Below are 27,003 nucleotides of genomic sequence, written 5' to 3'. Positions count from 1 at the left end.
CAAGTAGCAGTAGGAAGCACAGAAATAAATGTCTCCTCATTTTGAATTTGGAGAACAAAGAAGAAATCAATCTATGTATTGGCTTTAAGATATTAATACTGTAGTAAAAACAGCAACCACTTTTTTAAAGACACAAAGCAAGTCTTTATATCATGAGGACAAGTTAAATATAAATACATCTTCTTCTCTAGCTAAGTATCAAATTTATGTTACTCTTGTTTTCTTTCAATTTCAAAAGACCTCCAGTGAAGATAACCAATGTCCTACAGAAAAGATAGCCTATCTCATTTATACTCCATAAACGTTACCAGCTCAATAAACATTACCAGATTAAGTTTGAGACAGGACTGGCTGTCAAGTACGGAGCCCAGTGATAGAAATATTTCACTTACATATGGAATTTTCCACCTTCCAAAGTACTAAGTCCAAATTCCAACACGATGCAAATACATTTGTTTAAGCCTACTGATAGTAAAACATGCCCTAATTGGCTCGTTTCAAAAGCATATACATGGTGAGCTTGGACTTAAACCAGCACTAGGAAAATGCACAACAGAAAATTTCCACACTTCGAGAAGGGCTCAGTTCTTACTCAGAACCATTTCCCAATCAGATTTATACAGCCTTTGCTTTGATGAAGACCTCGGTTTATAATAGACGGTTTTTAAAACTGCAGTAATTGTAAGAATGAGCTACTAGGCTAACCATAAATAAACTTCTGAAAAAATACTAAAGGAGTAGCTGGAAAAAAATGAAGTATAAAAACACACAATTCACAGAAGTGAACTGCCTAATAAATATATTAATGCAGGTAATGTTCCCTATTGAAGCTGACTTTCACAGAAGGCTTCAAAACTCTTTAGAGTAAGTATGTCATCTCTTTGAGTATGTCATCCTTAACATTGAGCAAGACTGTATAAACCTGCTCAAATTCAAAAGTCTTACCCTATCCCTCTTAAGAGCCAATCTTCCTCCTCTCTTCTCCAATATCCATACACTAAAAGCATGTTCATTCAGTTACCCTGCCTCCAAAGACTCAGGGTCAACTCTGAATCCTCCCTCTCTCTGCACCTTCAGGTACAAAATTATATTGCTGGTTCACTCACTCTTTCGACAATGATTTCATACCTACTCGGTGCCAGGTAGGCAGGGAATACGAAAACCTTTAAAAGCTTTCTTCTGACTGACAGTATCAGCATGTTCAAAACCGTCTCCCGCAGGTCATGGGGCGGGGTGACAGCACCAGACTTGCTTCTACAACTCCCTTTCCAATCCAATACCCCACTACACAGAACCAACACAGCTGATCTCACTGACTCAGTCTTTTCCCATTGCCATCCAGTTTCCACATCTCCAGCATATTAATCTTCCGGGGTCACTTTGATCAGGTGAGCCTACTACCCCAAAATCTGGTACCCCCGCCTCTGCCCACCCGCCTCACCATCTGGGAAGAGAGGGGCACCTCTGCCCGGCCGCCCCACCATCTGGGAAGAGAGGAGCGCCTCTGCCCGGCCCCCCAACCGTCTGGGAAGTGAGGAGTGCCTCTGCCTGGCTGCCACCCTGCCTGGGAAGCTAGGAGCACCTCTGCCCGGCCACCCCACTGTCTGGGAACTGAGGAGCGCCTCTGCCCGGTCCCCCTACTGTCTGGGAAGAGAGGAGCACCTCTGACTGGCCCCCACACCGTCTGGAATGTGAGGAGCGCCTCTGCCCGGCCGCAGCCCCTTCTGGGAAGTGAGGAGTGCCTCTGCCTGGCTGCTGTGCAACCCTCCAAGTGTGAAGTGACAGCCTTGTGTGTGATCCTTCTGCCCTCTCAAAGTCTGCATTTTCAACATTAAAGTTTACTTTTTAATTAAAAGTTTTAAATTGGAGAATAAAAAAAAAATCTGGCACCCCCTAGCTGGGCATTCAGGTCCCTACACGACATAGACCCCTTAGGCTGCAAGTCGCCCAAGCCTCGTCTGGACTATCCTCCCTGTCTTTGAGTAAATTCATTTGCCAAGACCCAAATAAATCCTGTACTTTTTCACCTGGAGGCCTTTCCTACTGCCTTCCCCACTGCCAGAAATGTTCTATTTGCAAGAACCACCCAAACAAAAGACCCAGTCCCCAATCTCTCTCCCCATGAAACTGTCCCAGATCACCCAGGCCAGAAGTCGCCTCTTCCACCTTAAACATCTTACTGCACACTCTTTTTTAATTGATTTTAGCAGCTACTTCTGTACATAGTATGTATCACATGCTGCCTTAAATGATAATGTATATACAGGCTGAGTCTCCCTTATCCAAAATGCTTGGTACCAGAAGTGTTTTGGATTTCAAATTTTTTTGGATTTTGGAAGATTTGCTGACACACTTGGGGATGGGGCCCCAGTTTAAACACAAAATTCATTTCTGTTTCATATTCACCTTATACACATAACCTGAAGGTAATTTTATACAATAGTTTTAATTATTTTGTGCATGAAACAGATGTGTGTACAGTGAACCATCAAAAAGCAAAAGTGTCAGGTGTGGAATTTTCCACTTGTGGCATCATGTTGGCATTCAAAAGGTTTCAGATTTTAGGTGCAGGGGTGTGTGTGTTGAGGGGAGCCAACATTTTTTAAGTTTCAGATTTTGGAGCATTTCTGATTTTAGATTTTCAGATCAGGGATGCTCAACCCCATACTTCTCATTTTCACAATTATAATTTAGTGATCCACAAATCAGGGGCCATGTCTTGTATATCTTTGTAATATCTACCTAATATAATAAGGTTCTCAGTAGATGCTTAATATTTTCTTAGAGAATTAGTGAAGACAGTGAGCAGAATGCTGATTCTCAGATTCATATTAAAAGTTACTCACATACACCTGAAAAATAACATTCAGTAGTTTTTAAATTCCTGACTACTCAGTAAGTATCAAAAGTTTCATTCCTTTGTCTCATAAAGGTGACTTTTAAAATAAGGAAATGCCCCACAGATATGCAAACAAAATATTATATATGAGTTTTTAAAAAGATTAAAAGAAAAAACCTAAAGAACCAAAATCTAAATCTGAGCACTCAATTAATGCTAGTATAAATAGTACTGTCATGATTAAATAAATCATGGAATTGATGTACCTTGTATTACCTGTGGTAATTAATAATTATGTTTTAGAAGACTGTTTAGAGGCCATACTTTTATAATAAGACAAAAACATTATAAAGTCATATTTACAGCATGGTCTCAATTATGAAAGAAATATACATCCACAGGCATATATGTAAATACAGATAACATACCTGAGAGAAAAATGAAACAATAAGTAAATGGATGAATAAATACCTGCATTATGGGCCAGGTGCGGTGGCTCACACCTGTAATCCCAGCACTTTGTGAGGCCGAGGCAGGGGGATCACGAGGTCAGGAGTTCGAGACCAGCCTGGCCAACATGGTGAAACTCTGTCTCTACTAAAAATACAAAAATTAGCTGGGGCGTGGTGGTGGGCGTCTGCAATCTCAGCTACTCAGGAGGCTGAGGCAGGAGAATCATTTGAACCTGGGAGGTGAAGGATGCAGTGAGCTGAGATCGCACCATTGCACTCCAGCCTGGGCGACAGGGCAAGACTCCATCTCAAAACAAAACACAACAAAAAAACAAACAAACCAAAAAACCCTGCATTTTGGTAAATCCCCACCATAGAAGCTTGATTAATGTGTCTGACCCAGAGACATATTAATATATTATCTAATTTTCTTTAAGTTATACATTGTGTGTAATCATATACAGATATACCACAGAGTATTATTTATGTTCATATTAATATTAAAATACTAATGTAAAATTTTAAAAACAAGCATTGCTCTGTGTGGTAGGAGATTACAGGTAATTTTTTCTATATACTTTTTTAAATTTTCTACAATCAAGGAGGGAAATAATAAATACTACTTCTAAAAAAATAAAATTTAGGCAGAGCACAGTGACTCACACCTGTAATCCCAGCACTTTGGGAGGCCAAGGCAGAAGGACTGCTGGAGTCCAGGAGCTCAAGACCAGCCTGAGCAGCATGGCAAGACCCCATAGCTACAAAAAAAATTAGCTGGGCATGGTAGTGCATGCCTGTGGTCCCAGCTACTCAGGAGGCTGAGACAGGAGGATTGCTTGAGCCCAGGAGATTGAGGCTGCAGTGAGCCATAATCACACCACTACACTCCAGCTTGGGTGACAAAGTGAGACCCTATCTCAAAAAAAAAAGAAAAGAAAGAAAAAAAAAGAAATTTAATTTTAAAATTCCAGTCATCCATTTGGCCTCATAAGGCCCATATAATATGGTGATACAGCCACTAACATTAAGTAACAATACAAATTAACCAAAAACTAAGCTTTCAGTCCTTCCAGCAATTCCACTTCTGTGTACATACCCAAAAGAAATGAAAGCAAGAACTTAAACAAATGTTTCAACACTGTTGTTCCTAGCAGCATTATTGACAATCACCAAAAGGCAGAAGTAACCCACAACAGATGAATGAGTAAATAAATGTGATATATCCATACAATAAAACATTATTCAGCCTGAAAAAGGAAGGAAATTTTCATACATGCAACAACATGGATAAACCTTCAGGACATTACGTTAAGTGAAATAAGCCTGTCACAAGGCAAATATTGTATGGATCCACTTATATGAGGTACAAATTTAGGCAACAAAAGAATGGTGGTCACCAGGATCTGGGGGGACGAGGAAACGAGGACTTGGGGTTTTTTAATAACTCAGCACGGAGTTTCAGTTTGGGAAGAAGTAGTTCTGGAGATGGATAGTGGTGATGGTTGCACAGCAATGTGAATGCGCCTAATGCCACTGAGCTGCACACTTAGAAATGGCTAAAATGGGTGTGGTGAATCACGACTGTAACCCCAGCACCCTTGGGAGGCCAAGGCGGGCAGATTGCTTCAGCTCAAAAGTTTAAGATCAGCCTGGGCAGCATACCAAAACCCCGTCTCTACAAAAAAAGTAAATAATAATAATAATAAATAAAAAAGAAAGGGCTAAAATGGTAAATTTCATGTGTACATTATACCACAAATTTGTTTTTTAAACAAATAAACAAAAAACACAGCCATCTACAAACAATGAGGCAATATCTGTTGCAGTCCAGTGGCTCTAAATATGTACAGGGAGAGCCTGAACCAGGATTCTCAAACCAATGCCAGCCATGTTTACATGTCAGATATAAAGAGGAGGCAGACAGAAAACAGGCCCCAAGAACAGACTGATTCACACAACAGCATCTGTCAAAAGAGGGGACAGGACAGGGGGAGGCAAAAAAGCTGGGAAGTAACACTGAGAGGCGATGTGATTACCTGTTATGTGAAGACATCAGTCACGCTACAAGTCCAAAGAAGTACAGAAGAACAGCTCTGCCACAAATTCTTGGCAGCCCGCACTTACCTAATAAGCCACGTAGGCCAGGCCTGAAGAGCAGATGTTTTGTCTCGGAAGAATACCTCATGACCCTCCAGGAACACAAGGGAGGGGAATGCTATGTCAGCACCCACTCACCTCTCTACTTCCCTCGTAGGTGACGGGAGACAGGTCCTCACTGCCTCCTGGGTTCTGGTGAAGCATGGAACTTTCTGGGCGTCCCTCCACCTGGCCTCAATTAAGGGTCCAGAAGATAAACCCACTTAGCTGCCATCTGGATCTAGTTCCTCAGCAGCCAGAATCCTGTGACTCACGGTCATCAGCCGTGAGTTTCAGTGTCACCCTTCTTGGTGTGCTGGACAAGGACTATAGGAAGCTGGTATCTTTGCCTTCTTCTTCTTTTCTCTGTCTGTGTAAGTAATTAACCACCTAAATCTACAAGCGGCTTGTTTCATCTACAGGTCAGGCTTTCTTGGCCCTTGACTTGTCTCATGTGTGAGCTTGACAAGAAGTGGTAATAAATGGCACCCAGTTTTCAAGACTCACTACTGCTACAAATTAAATGGTAATCTTTATCCATGAGCAGGATAAAGAAGACTGTTAGTTGTGAAAATTAACCTTTTCAACTTCATTTGTTCCTATGTGCAGTACAGTCTTCTCTTTCTCCACTGAATCCTGCCATCCTTGAGAGCAGAGACATGCTCTCTTCTACTCTCTTTTGTGATTCTCTCCAGCTCCAGGCAGAACGCTTTATGCACTGGCAGTATTCAGTAAATACCATGGACCATCTCACACAACGCTATTGTCCCTGAACTACAAACAGACAAGCTGCTCCTCTTAGATTTCACAGAAACAGCAAGAAAAATCATGAGAGTTTAAAAAAAATAGTAAGACTTGCTTAAGGTCACATTTTTAGGTATCATGACTGACTACAGATGTTACGGTGATGTTCTGTAAAGGAAAGTATTACATCCATACTTCTTGCAGGGGGGGAAAAAAGCAAAAAAGTGCTTTTCCAAACCAGGAGAAAAATGACTTCTAAAAAGCAGATGTCCTGACAGAAACTAAGGAAGCACTGAAGGAATGATGAGGACATAGCAAAAGAACACAACTTGAAACCAGTTTGAAGAGGCTCCCACCAGTCAAATTTTGGACAACTTAAGCAACAAAAAAATAATAATAGATTAAAACTCAATGAAATTAACAATCTGTCCATACTGATCAATATATGATGAAAAGGGAGAGCTTTTCCTTACAAGACAAAGGTTGCTAATAGATACAGAAGGACCTAAAAAACCATCAATGGATACTAAAACTTGTGAGTGAAAGTTTGATAAGAAATCGAATATTTTACAAAGTCTCAATCTCCCCACAAGTTACTTATTAATTACAAAGGGAAAAGCAGCAACAGTACACTGAAGAAACCTAGAATATGCCACAGCTTCACAAAGTCATCAAAGTTAGCATCCCCAATGCTGGGATAAACAGACATGTGCCTCCTGACACGAGGCACTGCTTCTGCCAAAAATGCATAATCTGAATCTAACCCAGAGGAAACACCAGACAAAGTCAAATTAAGCGATATTTTACAAACTGACCAGTGCTCTTGAAAAACCCCAAGGTCTAAAAACAGAGACAAAAAAATGTTTGCTATGTGTTAAACGAATGCAGCACTTCTATTCATTCGAGTATTTCCTGAGAACTACTGCATGCTAAGTACTGTGTTAGGTGACAGAGGCATCGTGGTGGGCACGACATGTCCCTATCTTCATGGTGTTTCCATTCTGGGAGTGGGGGAAACACAAGCAACAGGTAAATAGGATAATTTCAGACTGTGGTAAACATTACCTCATAAAGGTAAAGAGACTGAGTGTGATGGGGCTGGGGCAGGGGCAGGGGCAGGGGCAGGGGCTGCTCTCTCTGGATCGTATTCTTAGGACAAAACCCTGAAGAGGTGATGCAGGATGCCCAGAAGCCAGCCAGGTGACAAGCCGTGGGAAAGGCATGCAGGGCAGAAGGAAGAACATCTGTACATACCCTGAGACAGACAAAGTTGGAAGCTTGAAAAACACCAGGAGGGCCTTGTGGCTGGAGTCACCACAAGAAAGGAGGTTTACATGGCAGGCAGGGGACAGACACCAATGACTGTGAGCCACAGGGAGGAGTATGTATTTACCCTAACCAGAACAGAAGCCACTCGGGTTGTGAGCAGGGTAGTGGCATGATCAACTCCACATCTGTTAAGGAGACAGAGAGAAGATTATAAGAACAGTTTTAAGAGAATGCATCACGGTAAACAGTAGGAAGAAGCTAAAAAAAACTTGTTGCATCTTCCCAGCAATCGCTGCGGAACTACAAAGTCCAGCCTTTTTCCCCTATTACGTTCTCACTGTAAACAGCAGCATTATTGCCAAACCTAAACCCACAATAGCAAAGCATGAGTAAAACATGAAGAGGTTAAGGAGTGGGTGCAGATTTTTCTGAAGGAGCACCACCCAGCCTACCATGCTAGGCTCTGTGGACCCACCCCTACCTGAAGCACACTTCCCATTGCCACATCCACCTCCTCAAACATGCGCTACACCACCAGCTTCCCCTACGCAGAGTCATGGAGAGTTGGGGGCTGGGAACAGAGCTGTTTACCATGTGGTAATTCCCAAAACCACTGCCCCAGTCTCAACTTTTAAAATCGGATTTTGACCAACAAAGCAACATCTTAAGATATACAAGCATAAGTGTTTACCATACACTAACAAGCTTTAATCGCTGCTACTGCTGAACTGCTCAAATCCAACTCTAAGAACAAAAATGAAAACTACCCAACTATGCAACTGGTAGACTGCCTTTAGGTTTTACAGGATTCTTCTGACTTATCTACAAAGCAAAAAGAAAAACACCTCCAGAAAAGGCTTCTGGTTTCTACCCTTGTAATACAAGCTTTCTTGCAGCTAAGCCGGAGTGTGCATCATTTTAAAGTGCCATGAAAGTGAACAAGCATGCAAAAATGAAAATAATAACCTTTTCTGCATCTTTGTCATCTATTGAAATAGACTGAAGCCAAAAGCGAAACCCTATCAACACACTAAATAGGCAGTTTTAGAACAAAAAATGGTAATTTTATTTCAAGTTATATAAGCTGCTAAAAAAAATCTAATATAGGAAAGCTGACAGATGTTCACAGCCCAAGAACATTTTAAAAAGTGGATAAACCTGGAATTTATAAGGGGCAACTAAAGCGAGAGAGAGAGAGAGAGAGAGAGAAACAGTACTTATGATAATCAGTAAGTTTTTCAGGTTAATACTAGCCTCAGAGACTTTTTTAAAATAATTAACATAGAAAAGCTTACTTTTCCACTAAGGTTTTTCTTTTTTTTTTTTTTTAGACAGTGTCTTGCTGTGTTGCCCAGGCTGGAGTGCAATGGCACAATATTAGCTCACTGCAACCTCTGCCTACTAGGTTCAAGCGATTCTCCTGCCTCAGCCTCCAGAGTAGCTGGGACTACAGGCATGCGCTACCACACCCAGCTAATTTTGGAATTTTTGGTAGAGATGGGGTTTCACAATGTTGGCCAGGCTGGTCTTGAATTCCTGATCTCAGGTGATCCGTCCACCTCTGCCTCCCAAAGTGCTGGGATTACAGGCATGAGCCCACAGCACCCAGCAGGTTCTTCTTTTTAAAAAAGTGTTTCCTAACTTAGCCTTAACTTTACTTTTACCCAAATTAATTCATTTTAGCTCTACTTCGCTTGGGAATCCCTGAGGAAAAAAATCAAATATGGATTTTAAAACTATGTATTTGAGAAAATTATTTCCAAATGCTCTTCTCTGAAATTTGCTGTCCCAATGATTCACTAAACCCCTCCAACTTCATCCCGTTTATCTGTCCCCCACAGCTCACAGGAGAGTAAGGCTACTGCAGACATGTCCATACCCCCAACCTAAACCTTGACCCTGCTCACTGAACAACTTCCATAGGGGAGCCATCCCACGAGTGGGGCAAAGTAAACTCAATCCTCTCTCCTGGGACACGGAGATTCTTCCCATTAGTCTTTTATGGTTCTAGAACCACTGGGGTGGCCATTTTCCACCATGTGTTGACAAAGAAAAATAGCTATTTTATAAAGAATAAAGATTAAACGAAAAATAAATTTGAGACATGTGAAACATAAGACTGACTTAGAAGGATAAGAGACTTTACTATTAAGATACTGAAGGAGAAAGCTGCCTCATTTCCTACAGACTGTCCACCTTCCAAGTCCAGTTCCTCGTGAGACTCAGTTATGCTCCTCACCCTTGGTCTCCATGAAAAATCCTCATATCCCATATTTATTCTCTCTCCCACTCCCCGTCTGTTTTGCTGAAGTCAGTTTTAGTGGACTTCTGTTAAACACAATCAACAGAATCTTAATCCATGTTTGTCATGGGCAGCCCTGAAGACGGGCCCCAATGTATCTCCTGGTATTCACACTCTTCTATTAATATAATACTGTCCCCTCGACTTAATGACTTGATTCTATCAAATAGCAGTGACAGAATGTCACTTCTAAGCTCAGGTTATAAAGACTATGGCTTCCAGCCAGGTGCAGTGGCTCATGCCTGTGATCTCAGAACTTTGGGAGGCCAAGGCAGGCAGATCACTTGAGGTCAGGAGTTCGAGACTAGCCTGGCCAACATGTGAAACCCTGTCTCTACCAAAAATACAAAAAATAGCCAGGCATGGTGGTGGGCGCCTGTAATTCCAGCTACTCAGGAGGCTGAGGCAGGAGAATCTCTTGAACCCAGGAGACAGAGGTTGCAGTGAGCTGAGATCCCACCACTGCACTCCAGCCTGGGTGACAGAGCGAGACATCATCTCAAAAAAAAAAAAAGACTATGTATGGCTTCCATCTCATGGGTCTCTCTTGCCCTCTCTCGGATCACTTGGTCCAGGGGAAGCCAGCTGCCCTATGGAGAGGCCAATGTGGCAGGAAACTGACGTATCCAGCCAACAGCCAGTGAGCACCTGATGCCTGCACTGGCCACATAAGTGAGCCTGGAGGCAGTTCCCCTAGTTGAGCCTTGAGATGACTACAGCCCCAACTGACAGCTCAGCTGTAATCCCATGACATACCCTGAGCCAGAGGCTCTCAGCTAAGCTGGGAGTCCTGACTCACAAAAACTGAGAGATAATAAATGTTGTTTTAAGTTACTAAATGTTGGGGTAATTTCTTCTACAGCTTTTCAACTAATACAATTCCCTAAAACATAATTCTTACTTAGACTAACATCACATTAAAAAAGAAAAACATTAAGATAGGTCAATTTCTTCTTGAGAAAGTTTTACCTTGCTATAAGAACTGGTTTAAAAGAGGTACAGTGTGCTGCAGTGAAAGGCTCTGACCCCAATATCAGAAGACTTGCTCTCAGACTAAGAACTGCTGTGAACCAGCTGTAGAGAGTGGAGAAGCAGCTCCTCTTGGCAGCTCAGCTACCCTATCTGTAACATGAGGATTTCCACAGTATGAGGTCCTTGATGCTCAGAACAGCCTGTGTTTCTACGAAGGCTATCTTCTTCTCATACTCAACAAAAATAGCTTATTCCTTTTACAGTTCTAAAGATGTCTATTCTGTCTTCCACATTAAAACTGAGTGATCATTCTCCAGAATCTAGAGTATATAAAAATATACAAGAAACTCCAGTACACATCCATCATTGTGAAATCTCTTTTCCAACAAATGTCCTCTAAATGAGCACAATGCATTAAACGTTTGGGGACTAAGCCACAAACAAGTTCAACTAAACTACCTATTGACTTCAAAAGGAACATATGACCACCACGTGTGGTGGCTCATGACTGTAATCCCAGCACTTTAGGAGGCTGAGGCAGGAGGATCCCTTGAGCCCAGGAGTTCCAGACCAGCCTAAGCAACATGCCAAGACCCTGTATGTACAAATAATTTAAAAAATTAGCCAGGCACAGTGGTGCACATTTGTGGTCCCAGCTACTTGGGAGGCTGAAGCGGAAGGACTGGTTAAGACTGGGAGGTTGAGACTTGGGGAGTCATGATCCCAGTCCAGTCCAGGTGACAGAGTGAGACAAAAGGGAGGGGAGGGGAGAGGGAGGGGGAGGCGGAGGCGGAGGCAAGGCAAGGCAAGGCAAGAAAGACGAAGGAGGGGAAGGGGCAAAGAAAGAAAAGGAGAGGGAGGGAGGCAGGGAGGAAGGAAGGAAGGAAGGAAGCCCAGTCCAGCCTGGATCTTTCAGAAGCAAATTCCCTGTGCCTGCCTTGGCCTTACTGGCCTCTGCCTTGCCACCCTACCCCCTTCACCACTCTTGTCCCTCACTAATCAGGCAGTGCTTACTTGCTAACTTTCCCTGACCACATCCTCCGCCATCCAGGGGACTCTGGTCTCCCTTCTTCCCCTACACAACGTATTGTAATCCCTTATTTGCATCTGTTTCACCCAATAGATCATTATGTCCTTAAGTGCAAGGTCCAAATAATGTTGATCTTTGTATTCCCAGCATCCAGCAGGGAGGTTGGAACGCAGAACTTGGACTGACCAATGGTTGTTGACCTACTGAAGAAATGAACCTCGAACTCCCACAGGGGACATCCAATTCTCACATTTCTAGAAAATGGCTACACTGTTCAGGCTACCGTATGTGTGGACCACCTACAACGGCTGTGGCTCTAAGCCTAGTCGCCACAGGCACTAGTAATTCTCTCAGCCAACTACTTGCCCAGTGAATTCTGTTTTCTCTCCAACATCTTCTCTGTGAATGAAGAGAAGGCATTCTACAAACACTTTGAGGGGATGCAGCTACTTGCTACAAATGTTAGCTTAACAGGAAAGGAAAGGAACTCCACTACTCAGCTTGTTTAGTTCCTTGGAGTACCAGCACTGTGTTTACATAACCTCTATCTATAGCAAGAATGTCAAACTGAAGAACTGACAACACTCTTGAACTCTTAAAAAAATTTTAAATATAGCTTTGCAATCAGTTTTTCAGTCACTGTCACCCCATACAGTGACCCTACCATCAGCGTTAACACTTCAATGGAATAAAACAAGTGAACTGAAGGCGAAAACATCATACGCCAAACATCTTAAAATACTTGACAACTAGGTAGATCACTTACACACTCAGAAGCAAACAAAACAATGTGGCTAATTGAACTTGGAGCTCAGTGACTGCTCCCACCACAAGATGGCTAAATCCAACCACCAAACTGTATAATAAATGGCTCTTTAGATTATTAGGCTGAAGACATTCAGGAGGAGCACTGGTCTTTGAGAAGAGAATGTGATTTCAAGCTATTACAAATACTCTCCCTACATATACACTACCCTAATAATTAGCTAGTTACCCTTTTACCAAAAGAGGTCCTGTAAGGGTATCTCATAAGAAGTAGTGCTGTTCATCTTGTTCCAATGGTATTACATACTTAAAATAAAAATTCTTAAAATATTCTGTAAGCACAATTTTCCTTGTTTCAGAAATATATTCGTTTCCCACAAACTAAGCACCCGCTATGTAAGCAGTATAAAATACATTTTGCCATATTTTATTTTGTGCAAACAAACTTTCTAGATTAGTTGCATCTGAAAAACAGTTGATAAAACTAAAGCACGTTTTTAACTTGGGTTAGGCTGGACGTTCCCTGAGAGATCTCCTATTTCAGGAAATGAGGCATATACTGAGCTTGTTTGAACTTCAGAATCACTCTAAAAACAGTACTTACAGTCACTTTGAAGGACCACAGAATACCAAAAGAAATACAGAGAAAGTAATCAAGGTTTGGCAGCTTCGCCTAAACTGACCTGAAGAGTTCATCTTCCCCGTCACTTCCAGATGTGTCACACAAACAGAAGAGGTTCATTCTCACAACTCCAAATTATCTTCCTGACTGGTTGTGTACACACTGACTGAAGTCCCAACAATCATGTGCAGGGGCCTTTTTAATCCTGTGGTAATGGCCCAGGCAGTCTCCCTTGAGCTCTGTAACAGCAGTGTTGAAAACCACCTCTTTAATGAATAGCTATTCTCTTATAATGATAACTTTCCTAATAAAAGTTGTGTGCTATATGGACAGAGCAAGAGTGACTAAATGCTTTCAAACCTCAGACTTTTGGAAGACACCTTCAATTTCAAGAATCACTCCCATTTGTATATTTATAAACACACTTTCTTCTAAGGAACTGACACTTTTGGTTCAAATATCCTTAGAGACAATGTTTGTCAGGAATACTGTGTCACCACATTCTTTGGAGCTTCCTTCACCCAGGCAAGCTGAAAATCAAGACTCGAATTTCTAAACCTCTATTTCAAGAAACCCACACTGTCATTTCCTCAATCCAGCAGCAGTGCACTTGACTAATGGAAGTGACTCTTGAGATCAAATAATTTAAATGATCTCATCACTATTTTTCCTCAACAGCTCAACAGAGATGCAACAAAACAAGGGTTTTTCTCCCCTTCAAAGTTTTCCACTAAGGATGTCCTTGAATGCCAGACCCCTGAATCTAACGCCTGGTCGGTTCACCACCTGCCTCAGGGGGCCAGGTCATCATGCTGCCGCTGAGATTTCGAACAGTTCACAAAGATACAAAACCAATTCAGCACCTGAACCAAGCCAAAGCTACACACTGTCAGAAAATGTAGTCAGATGAGAACTTTACAGACTCTTAACTGTCATTCCATTTACATATTCCTCATCAGAACAGACTCTCAAAAAAAAGTACTGTGAGTAGTCATAAAATATGAAACACACACATACAGAAGTAGCTAATGTGAAAAATGAATAAGAAACAAAACTGCTGGATAAAGGAAGAAAAATTTACTACCCTTTCAGTACAACATACTACTCCAAAAAGGAAGGAAAAAAAAGCAAAAGAAATAAGGGCCAAAAAAAAGTGAATTATGAATCTGAGTTGAAGACATTACACAACTTCCAAGCGCACACAGAAAGCTACCCCACCACCCATTGTAAGAACGGTGGCCAATGTCTTTTCTGTCAACAATACCATTAGTAACACCATCTTAAAACCTAATGTTAGTTCTAAGGAGTTAAAAGGAACAATGCAGCCCTTTGCAAAGCTGGAGGAGGAGGCACAGGGCTCATGCACATCAAAGTCTGATGCTAATGGCAATCCTGGAGCTGTGCAACCCCTGCAGTCTATGAAGTCCTCTCTGAGGCCAGGATATGTGCAAGTGACAGACACAAAGAAAACAGAACCACTGCAAGTTGTTCTACTAAATTTCTCTTTTACCTGGAATCCTACAGCCTGTAAGGCACTGAGTTTCAGGCAGAGTAGAGGAGTTGCCCTCTCAGGGGAGATCTCATTTGGCCACATCTGGAAACATTTTTTTTTGTTATGGAGGGTGCTGTTGCTGCTGCTGGCATGGCATCTGGTGGACAGAGGTGGGAGGCCAATAAACATCCTGCAATGGACAGGGCAGCCCCCACCTAATGTCAACAGTGCTGGGAGGGAGAAACTCTGCTATAGCTTCCTTATCAATTCCTGCTTTAAAGTGTCCCTGAATTTCACATCAAGTATCGAGATTTAGCAAATACACATTAACATGTGAATATGACTAATCAAGTAAGAAACCCATTTATGAAAATGAGCTTAGGAAACAGAACACTAAGAAGTGTATCGTCAACTTGCACACTGTCCTTCTCTAGTTGGCATCAATATTATAGTTTACATGTTTCAAACCATGTTAAAGCCAGACACAGAGGGCAGGGAAATGCACTTGTTTGAGGCCTTAACTGTCAACCTGCCACTTCCAAAGTGAAGACACAGATGTAGTCGGAGGTTGTGGGAGAGTGGGTAGCAAGGAGAGGCTCTGCTGTGTCCATAAGGCAGCTGGCTGTCTCCTAGCAGACTGCTCACGCATCTACACCATCCCTTTTGTGACTCACCTGCTGAGCTCTCCTTCCCGAGGCACCCTTCATTCTTAACTCTAAAGCCATCCCTCAGTGTCCGAGGGGGATTGGTTCCAGGACCCCTGCAGATACCAAAACTCAAGCATGCTCAAGTCCCACAGTCCACCCTGTGGAACCTGCTGATACACAAAAAGGCAGCCCTCTATTTTACATCCCAAGAACACTGCATTCTCAATGTGGTTTGGTTGGAAAAAATTCACATGGAAGTGCACCCACACAGTTCAAGTTCGTGTTGTTCAAGGGTCACTGGATTCCTGTCACAATGCCGCCTTACAAAACATCCTGGATACAAGAGTAAGGTTCATTTTCAAAACAACCCAACTTAGATTTCAACAAATGTTTCTCTCAGACTATTAGTTCCATGGAAGAAGGAAATTGTGTTCAGATTCAGACCATCCCTAACTGAGAATCACTGCCATGCTAGCTGTCCAGCCCGAGCCATTCTCCAGGGCACAGCACAGAGGCACCCAAACATCGCCAAGAATAAAAGCACCCGAGTTACTTCTGGCTGTCTGCTGCTGACCTCTCAGGGCCCTGCCGGGCTTTCACAGCCCTGCTATCTTGCAGTGGGGTCCTTCCTGACTCATCCCACCCTGGACAGGGACTCTTGCTCATATCCTCCACTCACATCTTACACTTCCAACACCCAGAGGCCGCAGGCAGCTTCCTACTGTGAGTGACGAAGTTGTATCCTCCTGCTTCAGAAGAGAACTCAACCAACAGCCAAGTGTGCCTGCAGAGCACACACAGTGCTTAAGATATGTGCCATAACGGAACCAAAAATCCTCCTCAGACGTCAATGGTTCACAAAGCAAGAGTATATTCCAGCCCTCGGATGGACCCCACCGTGGCTATGCCTAGCATCATCCTTTCTGAACAGCAAGCTTACTAGGCTTCCTCCAGACTCCCTACCACCAAATAGGAGAAATGGCAAATCAGACATCAGATTTATCTTACAGAAAAGTGGGAGTCGAGCATTTGCTAACATTAGAGTGAATAAACAACTTGTAACTCTTCAATAACATCAGCTTTGGCTTTCAGAAGATAGAAGGCAATCTCTAATGCTATATAAACTGCTTATCATCACTTTGCAAGCAAAAGAGCAACAAGCACTACATGGTAAAATAATGGTTCACAGCTTGAGGGAAAAAAAGCTGTGGAAAAATAAGATTATCCCTAAACTGACAAAAGTAACACTCACTGTAAATGAAAGGAATCCTTGATAAATGTGTGCATCTGGGAAACTGGATTAAACACAGCACCATGACTTCTTTCTCCTCCGGGACTTTGGCAGGATACACAGACGAGGAGCTGTAAAACCTGGACTTTTAAACACCTACACAAATTCTACAAACCTATAGTAAGAACCAGAAATAATTCAAAGGATTATTATTATTATTGCACTAACTGGAATAAATGTATCCAACAAAATCCTGAAAGTCAATTAAAATCCTAAGACCATGTAATCATGAATAGACAGAACTCTAAATTTGGAGTGAAATCTTTTCTCGAGAAGTGAAAAACAGACCTCATCCTACCCACCATGTACTAATTCCTCTGATTCATGTTAAATCTGTAGTGTGAGGCAAGGAGTTTACCAAATATAAACAAAATATCCTTAATAACTTCTTTTTCCCTATTGCCCACCAAGAAAGAAGCATCCACCCAAAATAAAGAACTTGCTTATAAAATGTTGTAAGCACTGCACTCACAGTTTTGAAACATATAGCTATATTACATAGAACTCCCATGCAGAGAATTTCCTAGTCAGCCTTCACAGTCAGAAGGTCTATAATCAGAGGCATCCAAAATAGAAGTGACTTGCATTTCACCACCCAACTGGGATTTCTGCAAAGCTCACAAAGCAAACTGGCACGGATGTGATTGTAGTTGCTAACAATTCTCTTTACTGTGCCCAGCTGTATTTCTCTCAGTACCAGGAGCCAGCTGACATGTCTAAGCTGCTCATACATTTCTGCTGAGCAAGCCACTCACATACACCATACTCAATGAAGCCCCACTATACATCCCCAGTAGGGAATAATGTGTCTGAAGCCCCACTATACATCCCCAATAGAGGATAATGTGTCTGCACTGAAGTAATTTTAAATGCAAGCAGTATAACCATGGGAGACTAGACTTGGCCCAGAGTTGTTACCATGGTTCAAAACATTTTAGAATTTCTATTATGAAACTGTCTCTCAGATCAGTTTTTAAACCATACTAAAATAAAACACAAAATAATAACAAAATAGTTTTTTTACAAACTAATGAGGCCAGGCACTGTGGCTCACACCTATAATCCCAGCACTTTGGAAGGCCGAGGCAGGCAGATGGTTTGCGCCCAGGACAAACCAGCCCGGGCAACGTGGCGAAACCCTGTCTCTACAAAAAATACAAAAATTAGCCGGGCATGGTGGCATGCACCTTTAGTCCCAGCTACTCGGGAGGCTGAGGTGGGAGGATCACTTAAGCCCGGGAGGCAGAGGTTTGCAGTAAGCTCACGCCACTGCACTCCAGCCTGGGCAACAGAGCAAAACCCGTCTCAAAAAAAAAAACCTAACGTATAGAACGTCCATCTTCTGACAAAGATGAAAAACAGAGATTTACAGGTTTTCCACTTATCTATTTGAAAAGCAACCTTCCTGGCAAGGCAACAAAGTAGCAGTCTGGAGTTGGCCAATCCCTGAAATGACCTCTCCTGCCAGAGTCACCAAGGGACTTTATAGGCAAAAAGCTTCCTGATTTGTGGGATCCACCAATCTGAGTTGCCAGGCTGATGTGCTCAATTTTAGCTTTAGCACACCCTTCTCTCCAAGCTGGCAGATAGCAAAGGAAGACCCTAGAAAAAGTAAAGGGAGACAGAGAGCCTAGCAACAGCTACCAGCAGCACACAGAGCCAACAGCAGAAAAGAAAAGGTGGGCGGGGTATCTCCTGAGCTCCCTGTAACTCTGGGTCTAGCCAGTTAGACTCCTTTCCTAAAAGAAATGGGAACAACAGCCCCTAATAACCTGCTGAGGAATGCCTAACCTTATTATTTCAGGTCACCAAGTACCCTTTATTAAAAGCAGTATTTTAATACAATAAAGCATATTTATGCAAGCCTCAAAACCCTATTCTTTGAATAAGTAAGCAAGCAAGCCCTGGCTCCAGCTTATACCTAAGGGTACATGCTGACATTCCTAGGAATGTGGTTCCGAGGACACAGTTAGGAGACAGCCTGGGTGGGCTCCACTACCCCAGGAGTCAGGGAAAGCTTCTTCAAATATTCATCCCACTGGGCATCACACTGACTTCAGAAAGATGCAACTCAGAAGAGTAATGAATCTGAGAAATAGTATTTCTATTTCAAATTCTACAGCCAGCAAGCATCCCACTCAAAGGTCAGACAGCTCTATATAACCTCACCCTACCCAGCTCTAAAATTACAGTTATGTTCTGGGACTGCCTTGAAGCCTGCTTTGATGTCTTTGTTAGGATAAGCCCTTTAGGCTTCCAGCTTCTCTGGCTATGGACAGTCCAAACATAATTAGGTGTAGATCTTGGAGCATACTTCGCATATAATACAAGAAAATCAATATGAGTGCCACATTCATAATGACATAAGTTCATCTAGTACTATGTGGCTTATTAAGCATTTTAGCCTCATTTGGATCCTTACAGTACTACCTCAACGTGTAAGGCGAGACAGTGTTTTTGTTTTTTTTTTTAAGACGGAGTCTCTGTCGTCCAGGCTGGAGTGCAGTGGCACAATCTCGGCTCACTGCAAGCTCCGCCTCCTGGGTTCACACCATTCTCCTGCCTCAGCCTCCTGAGTAGCTGGGACTACAGGCGCCCACCACCGCACCAGGCTAATATTTGTATTTTCAGTAGAGACCAGGTTTCACTGCGTTAGCAAGGTCGGTCTTGATCTCCTGACCTCATGATCCGCCCGCCTCAGCCTCCCAAAGTGCTGGGATAACAGGCGTGAGCCACAGCGCCCAGCCCAAGGCAAGGCAGTATTTTTAAGCACTTTTTTTAAGCAGAAGAGGAAGGTGAGGTTCAGCAGGACGGAGGCCCCTCAGTAAAAGTGGAGCCACATCTGGAATGCGTGTCTTTCCATTACGAGGCTTCCTCTCTTTGCCCTCCACCACACTTCACAGAGCTGGGAGCACACCCTATAAATCCCCCGAGAAGAGCCCTCTCTGACTTTACCTTCCTTGAGCCTCTCCTTTCTTCAGGAAAGATAGGCTAGAATAATGCTGAGAATAACAGAAGAAACGGTCTCCTAACCAAGGCTCCAAGCAACAAACTACTCAACATCTAAGAGGATGAGAAATGCTGCAGGGAAAGTGAACTCTCACCCTTCTTCCAGCTACAAACTGGAAACAATACTGAAAGGATGAGGGGCTTACATCAACTGTCATTGCTGGGGACCTACCCTCATGGCCCAATGTTGAATGATGAAAGGATTCGTACTGTGAAGTATGACAAGTATGATACTGTCAATAGCCCTCTTGTGAAAAATAGCACTGTTTCCTTAAAGTCAATCCAATGTGACACACTTGGAGCTAAATATCTGACCTTATGTGATTAAAACAGAATTTCAAAGCCACTCACATATCCTGTTTCTTGGTATTTTTTGGTTCTGCCCCTTCCTGGATAAAAATAAATTTAATATTTGCATTAGTTTCATCTAGCCAGAAATGTAAAAGCAAGACCATCAGGCTGGGGACTGTGGCTCACACCTGTAATCCCAGCACTTTGGGAGGCAGAGGCGGGCAGATCACCTGAGGTCAGCAGTTCGAGACCAGCCTGGCCAACACGGCAAAACCCCGTCTCTACCAAAAGTACAAAAATTAGCTGGGTGTAGTGGCGCGTGCCTGTAGCCCCAGTTACTTAGGAGGCTGAAGCAGGGGAATCGCTTGAACCCAGGAGGCGGAGAGTGCAGTGAGCTAAGATGGCACCACTGAACTCCAGCCTGGGCAATAAGAGCGAAACTCCATCTCAAAAAAAAAAAAGACCATCAGCTCCGTAGAGGAGGGTGAGAAGGTGAGAAAATCTACCACTCCACAGAATTATTTAATTTTCATTACTCTCAAAAAGCAGGCAGCAGGCTGGGCGTGGTGGCTCACGCCTACAATCCCAGCATTTTGGGAGGCCAAAGTAGGCGGATCATATGGACCAGCCTGGCCAACATGGTGAAACCCCATCACTACTAAAAATACAAAAATTAGCTGGGCAGTAGTGGCATTCACCTGTAATCTCAGCTACTCGGGAGGCTGAGGCAGGAGAAGTACCTGAGCCTGGGAGGCAGAGGTTGCAGTGAGCCAAGATCGCACCACTGCACTCCAGCCAGGGCAAGAGAGTGAAATCCTGTCTCAGAGAAAAAAAAAAAAAAAAAAAGCAGGCGGGAAAGTAAAAGTCCTAATCACAAAATATTGCTAGACAAAAGCATACAGGCAATAACTGTGAATCTCTTGAAACAAAGTGGGCTGGGCTAGGCACCAGGAGGTTCAGATTCTAGACATGGATCATTCTCTAATTAGCTGTCACAGGGCAGTTGAGGCATGGAGGCAAGCTGACAGCAGACTGAACTCCAGCTGCCACTAACAAACTGAGGAACCTTCCACAAATGTCTTAACCTTTAAGGCCCAATTTCTTCACCTAGAAAGTGGGGAGAATGATGAGAAGACTAAGATAATACAGGTCAAGTAATTAGCACTGTTCTTGGCTGAAAATTAACAGAATAAATTCTACTACCATTATCCATGATCTGCATGACCTAGGCAAGCAACTACACCTCTCTGAGATTCAGTCTTCTTACCTGTAAAACGGGGGTGTGGAAGCAAAGGACTCCTCGATTCTAAGCGAAAGAGAAACATATGAAAAGCAAGTAGAGATAGGTCATGGGCCCATGGTCAGTGCCATGGAGAATGGCTCTCTTGACAAATCCTTAAACTGCACGTCTCCACACTGTTAACTAATACGAAGTCACATGCTTGGTCGGAGTGTTTCCACACATCTCGCAGGCAGCGGGGCTGATAAGTCTTAGCCTGGAAAGAAAGTCCACAGGTATGTTCTGCTCACTAGGGCTGGTAATGTTAATGTGGGATGAACATTCAAGAAAGTGCTGCAGAGGTGATGTTAAATAGATTGTAGACACTCAAGGAAGCCAAGAGCAATATGCAAGCTGATCCTTTAGGAACTCAGATTTCAAATCGCCCCCACATCCCCACCCTTCTAACAGCAACCATACTTTAGACAGTTATCCCTCCGCTGCTTGGGATGAGTCCCTGAGGTTTCTAGCTTCTCTGGCTTTAGAGTCTCCAAACACCATGTACCTATATTCCATAAGATACTTCACATCTCAGACAAGAAAATCAACATGTGTGACTATGTTCATAATTGCAGGTGTTCATCTAGTACTTTTTGGTTAATTAAGCATTTGAGTCTCAATTTGACCCTTAAGGATGTAAGGCCACAGCTAAAGTCATTCGTTGAAAGAAACAAGGAAAAAAAACTAAAAATACCACATTAGTAAACAGATTCCCATTAGCCAGGGTTTCCTTTCAGCCTGGGTGTGTTTTCTTTTTTTTCTTTATATGCTTTAAAACCTTTAAGTTTCATTTTCAGGACATCACTCTATCTGCTACCTCTCAGGTTAAACTACAAAGCCAAAAAGTTTCACATCCATGCTACTTTCATTATGACAAGTCCTCTTCATTTTCTTCCTTCCTCCTGTTTCCCCTCACCCAATAAATATACGCGATGATGTTCTCACTCACATGTTTCAACGGCTGGTTTCACTCAACAAATTCATTCAACAAATATTTATAGTATCTTCAAGGAATCAGGTGCTACTCTAGGCACTTAGGTTACATCAGTGAACCAAACAAATATTCTACTGGAACTTACATGCTAGTAGGTGAAAGTAGCTATTATTTATGTTTACACTTATACAGTGTATCATGAGATGTTAGGGAATAAAGAAACAGGAGTGCAGGGAATATGCACTGGCATTGCCAGTGGGCAGCAGAAAGGATGTTTAAAGGTGATTGGGAGGACCTCCCTGAAAAGGTCAGGCTTGAACCAATGCTGCAGGTGATAAAGGGACTCAGCCAAGAGAGCACATGGAGAACACCTCAGGCAGAGGGAGAGAACAGGGGTGGAAGTTTGTGTCTGGTATGTTCCAGGAGGGGCAGGGAAGGAGGCCAATGTGGTTGGAATGAACGACTGAGTGAGCTGATGGCAGGCAGATCCCAAGGGGCCCTGAAGACCACCGTACGGCTTTTACTTGTGCAATGAGGCGTCACTGCCGTTTTTGAGTGAAGGAGTAAGTTAAAAGTTTTTTAAAGGATCTCAGCCACGTATGTAGTGTTGAGAACAGACTAGAGCAGGCAAGGGTGGAAGCAGGGAGACCAGGTGGGCTGGGGGAGATGGCAGCTGCTTAGATCTTCAGAACAGCAGCAGTAGAGGTCTTGAGAGTGGTCAAAGTCTGGATGTATTCTGAGGACGGAGAGCCACATTCTCCCACCAGATATGATACAAGACGAGGGAGAAAGTGAGTTGTCAAGCATGACAGGTAAACTATAAAAATGAAAAGAATGGGCCAGGAGTGGTGTCTCACCCCCGTAATCTCAGCACTTTGGAAGGCTGAGGTGGGCAGATGACCTGAGGTCGGGATTTCGAGACCTGTCTAACAAATATGGAGAAACCCCACCTCTACTAAAAATACAAAATTAGTCGGGCATGGTGGCGCATGCCTGTAATCCCAGCTACTTGGGACGCTGAGGCAGGAGAATCGCTTGAACTGGGGAGGTGGAGGTTGCAGTGAGCCAAGATTGTGCCACTGCACTCCAGCCTGGGTGACAGAGCAAAACTCCATCGCAAAAAAAAAAAAAAAAAATGAAGTTGCCATCAACCATTTTGAGGTAAAACCCTACAAAGACTTTAGGGTACAGCTGTTACAAGTATCCTGATTTATTTGGTCTCCTCACATTTTAAATTTTCTTTAGTCCCGCCCTCCCTTTTTCCTCCCACAGAAATAATCTAGTCCTAGAAGTCTGGACTGAATAACTGTTGCAGATAGAAGAAGTTTATCTTTGAGAAAGTATGGATATGACCACAACGACAAGACACTCTATCCCAGAAGGCAACCCCAGACTAGCTAATGTTTAATGGCTAAGTTAAGCAACAATGGAAAGTTTCCACTTGCCATGTATTGGCTGTGTGACTTTGGACAAGTCATTTCTCCTCTCAATGACTCATTTCTTTGTCCTAAAGTAAGGATAATATTACCCATAGGGTTACTGTGAGTTCTAAGTAAATGAATGGAATCCAAGTACTTAGAGCAGCAGATGGTACAGAGAAAGTAATATATAGGTTGCAATTATTACTATCATTTTTTTTCTTTTCCTAAAGAATTGTTCTGAAGATTACTATCATTGTTGTTATGTGTTGTTGTTTTTTCTCAATCTCTGAATGATTTTATAAAAAATAATACCTGGGGAGCATGAGTCTAATACCAATTTCAAAAACATGAATCACCTAACACTAAGATACACTGAGTACAAAGACACATTAAGTTGCCATAAAGCACTATAGACATCTAAGTACTCGGACTCTAAAATAGTTACTGAAATTCTACAGGACAAATATTATCCCTTCATGTGTTTGGTGACAGAGGATACATATGTCATATCTCTGTGATTTAAAGACACTAACCTATCATAGAAGACCCATGAACTTCAAACCTTTCTAAACCAGCTGGGTGGGATGTTTTTCAGGACATAAAAAAAATGGTGCTTGCCGGGCGCGGTGGCTCAAGCCTGTAATCCCAGCACTTTGGGAGGCCGAGACGGGAGGATCACAAGGTCAGGAGATCAAGACTATCCTGGCTAACATGGTGAAACCCCGTCTCTACTAAAAAATACAAAAAACTAGCCAGGTGAGGTGGCAGGCGCCTGTAGTCCCAGCTACTCGGGAGGCTGAGACAGGAGAATGGCATGAACCTGGGACGCGGAGCTTGCAATGAGCTGAGATCCAGCCACTGCACTCCAGCCTGGGCGACAGAGCGAGACTCCGTCTCAAAAAAAAAAAAAAATGGTGCTTGAGTACTTCAGCTTTTTGATATATACTAGAATCAATAATTCTTAAAATGTAGTTTTAAAATGTTTACTAATAACCTAACAATCAATATAACTCAGTTCAAATACATAGATACAGATTAGCAAATATACACATATGTACATATATACATACTATTTAATTAAAACTGTTCTCTTCTCTCAGCCTCTAATAACGAATTTCTACCAAAAAAGTCCCTGAACAGCAGGTAACACTTCCAAGATTCGTCCAGCCAACAATTCTCAGGCCTACCTGCATCTCAGAACCACCTTGGAGAGATTTAATTAAACATATTAATGGCAATGTACAGTACTAGATTTCTGGTTCAAATGAAACCAATGTTGAGAACTGCTGGGTGGGTCAATGCTAGAAGTATTATTTATTGAATCTGAGAGACAGAAGGTGAATTAGTATTCTGGGGTTTAAACTAGCATAATCATAAGAACTGGGATCTGGGATGAGAGGACACCCCACAGCCTAGATCGGAAACCTGCCCTATACTCTGTTAAACTACCCTGAATCTGCAAAACAGTCTTCCAAATGTTCTCTCAAAGATTCCTAATGACTGAAACTTAAGATTTCTTTGAAATGAAAGAACACAAAATATCATTTCACTGTACTCTGGCAAAATTGTACTAAGCCTTAGTGCCAAATACCTGGTTAACTTATTTTTTCCACCTTATTTCCTTACAATAGTCTATAATAACTATGCAGCCTGGCTCTAAGAAATGTAAATCTTTTGTTTTTTTTTCCTTTTGAGCCATCATTCAAAACATAAAGCCTCAGCTAGATATTGCACAACATAAAGAAATTTACTGCACAGCATAAAGAAGAAATTATTTCCAAATGTTTTCGCCTGTCAACATAGTATAGGACTGGGTAATGGCTTTCTGTAATAAACTCATTCATTTATTCCTCCCTTTAAAGTGCAATACTTACTGAATGTTTGTTATATGCTAGACTTTTCTTTCAGATGCTAGAGGCTGTGAAAGTGACCAAGACCGATGTGGCCTTCATACTTCTTTAAATGCCTTTAATGCATAGATTTTAGAAGAAAATATGTCTGTAGTTCAAAGACATCTAAGAGTATGTTTAAAATAATGGAAATCTAAAATAATAACACTAGAAACATCATACGGAACAATAATTTACTAAGCGCGTACTAGAAACCAGACGTTGTGTTAGTCTCTTTATACATGGCACTCATTTAATAAAGATGTCCTCCTAAAAAGATGAAATTACCATTTAGAAGAAATTACACGAAGACAAATGAGAAAAATCTTTCTTTTAGCAGAGTTTAAACGTGGCCTTTCCACAGTAGAGAGAATATTCCATCCTAAAGTCGACAGGAAAAAATTTTTTCATATTAGTTCAAGTAGATTATGAGAAGATGTTTGGGTTAAAAAAAATCACGCTGTCATAAAAATATATTTCCAATTTCAAATCTTTTCAATTGAAAATTCTATAAACTACAGTTTAAGCATGATACATAAATATCCCTCTGTCGATATCATTGCGCAACAGTGCTAATAAATACGTTGCCAAACTAATAAAATAAAACATTACTGGGTGCAGTAATTAGTCTTAGCTTTTTTTCTTTTTGCAAACTCCAGTCCAACCAAAAGTCACCTGAATAAATGATAAATTCATAGGACTGCAATTCGGGCCCATGCAAAAACTGGGTGACTTAACCCAAAGGTGTCTTGACAATCTTTTAAAGAGCATTCTCGGGAGAAGCTATTTGACTGTAACCCTGGAACCGCCACTCAAAAATATCTTTTTTTAAAAAACGAGAGAATGGGAACGGGGGTCAGCCAAGTGAAGTCCATTTGTAAGCTTCCGAGGAACTGATTCAAAGCAACATGTTTCTCCAACTCCAGGTTCGAGACACCGGGATTCCAAAATGGGAATCCACTCACTTCGCTTTTAGAGGACAAACACGTGCACAACTTGGCTTCGGGCTGCATTCAGGTAATGCCTGGAACCCGGAGCTCCCGGGCCGCCCCCGCCCAGCGCTGGCCGCTCCATTAAGGACGAGGACCGAATCCTGTCACCTCGCGACCCACGCGCACACACCCGCCCCCGGCCCGCCGTGCTCGTTGCCGCGGACCTGCAAAGTTTCCGCGGCCGCTCACTTGGGGGTAACTAGCCAGGGGTACGCCCGGAGGCTGCGGGGCCCTGCGCGCCTCGGCAGCGCGGGCGAAGCCCCGGTTATGCAAGGGTAGCCGAGACCGGCTCAGCAAGCAAGTGCAGCTGGGCCGCCCCGACGCTGGCTGTGCGGCTGAAGCCGCGGGGAACGGCAGGGGGCTCGGCGGGCCGCACTCACCGTCTATGTTCTCCCGGTCGCTGATGTGCTGCAGGTTGCAGCCCGTGTCCTCGCGGCTCAGGTCCGTGTCCGGCCGGTAGGACTCCAGCCGGGAATGGGCATTCCTCCGGAGCTTGGGGCTGGACGACACGCAGCACGAGGTAGTGTTCCCCATCTTCGGCGGCCCCCCGACTCCTGCTGCGGTCCTGTTCTCCCCGACCCGGGCGCCGGGCGCGGGCAGACGCGGGGCGCGGGCGGCGGGGCGTGT

General features: G+C 43.0%; 1 protein-coding gene across 4 annotated transcripts in view; it reads right to left on the bottom strand.

Moving 5' to 3' along the window:
* The window catches only part of CCNY (cyclin Y), a 322,018-nt gene that overhangs the window by 200,909 nt on the left and 94,106 nt on the right, over window positions 1–27,003 (bottom strand). For 2 of the 4 annotated variants that reach the window (XM_017848394.1, XM_017848395.1), the window contains exon 1: window positions 26,757–26,997. The exons of the other annotated variants lie outside the window; for them this stretch is intronic. In XM_017848394.1, the coding sequence (XP_017703883.1) occupies window positions 26,757–26,910 (154 nt within the window). In that variant the 5' untranslated portion in view covers window positions 26,911–26,997. Of the gene's footprint in view, window positions 1–26,756; window positions 26,998–27,003 lie in introns of those variants that run through there. 4 annotated transcript variants of the gene reach the window in all.

Source organism: Rhinopithecus bieti, unplaced genomic scaffold, assembly GCF_001698545.2.
Source record: "Rhinopithecus bieti isolate Rb0 unplaced genomic scaffold, ASM169854v2 scaffold_30965, whole genome shotgun sequence".
NCBI lineage: Eukaryota > Metazoa > Chordata > Mammalia > Primates > Cercopithecidae > Rhinopithecus > Rhinopithecus bieti.
This window is presented reverse-complemented; position numbering and strand designations above follow the sequence as displayed.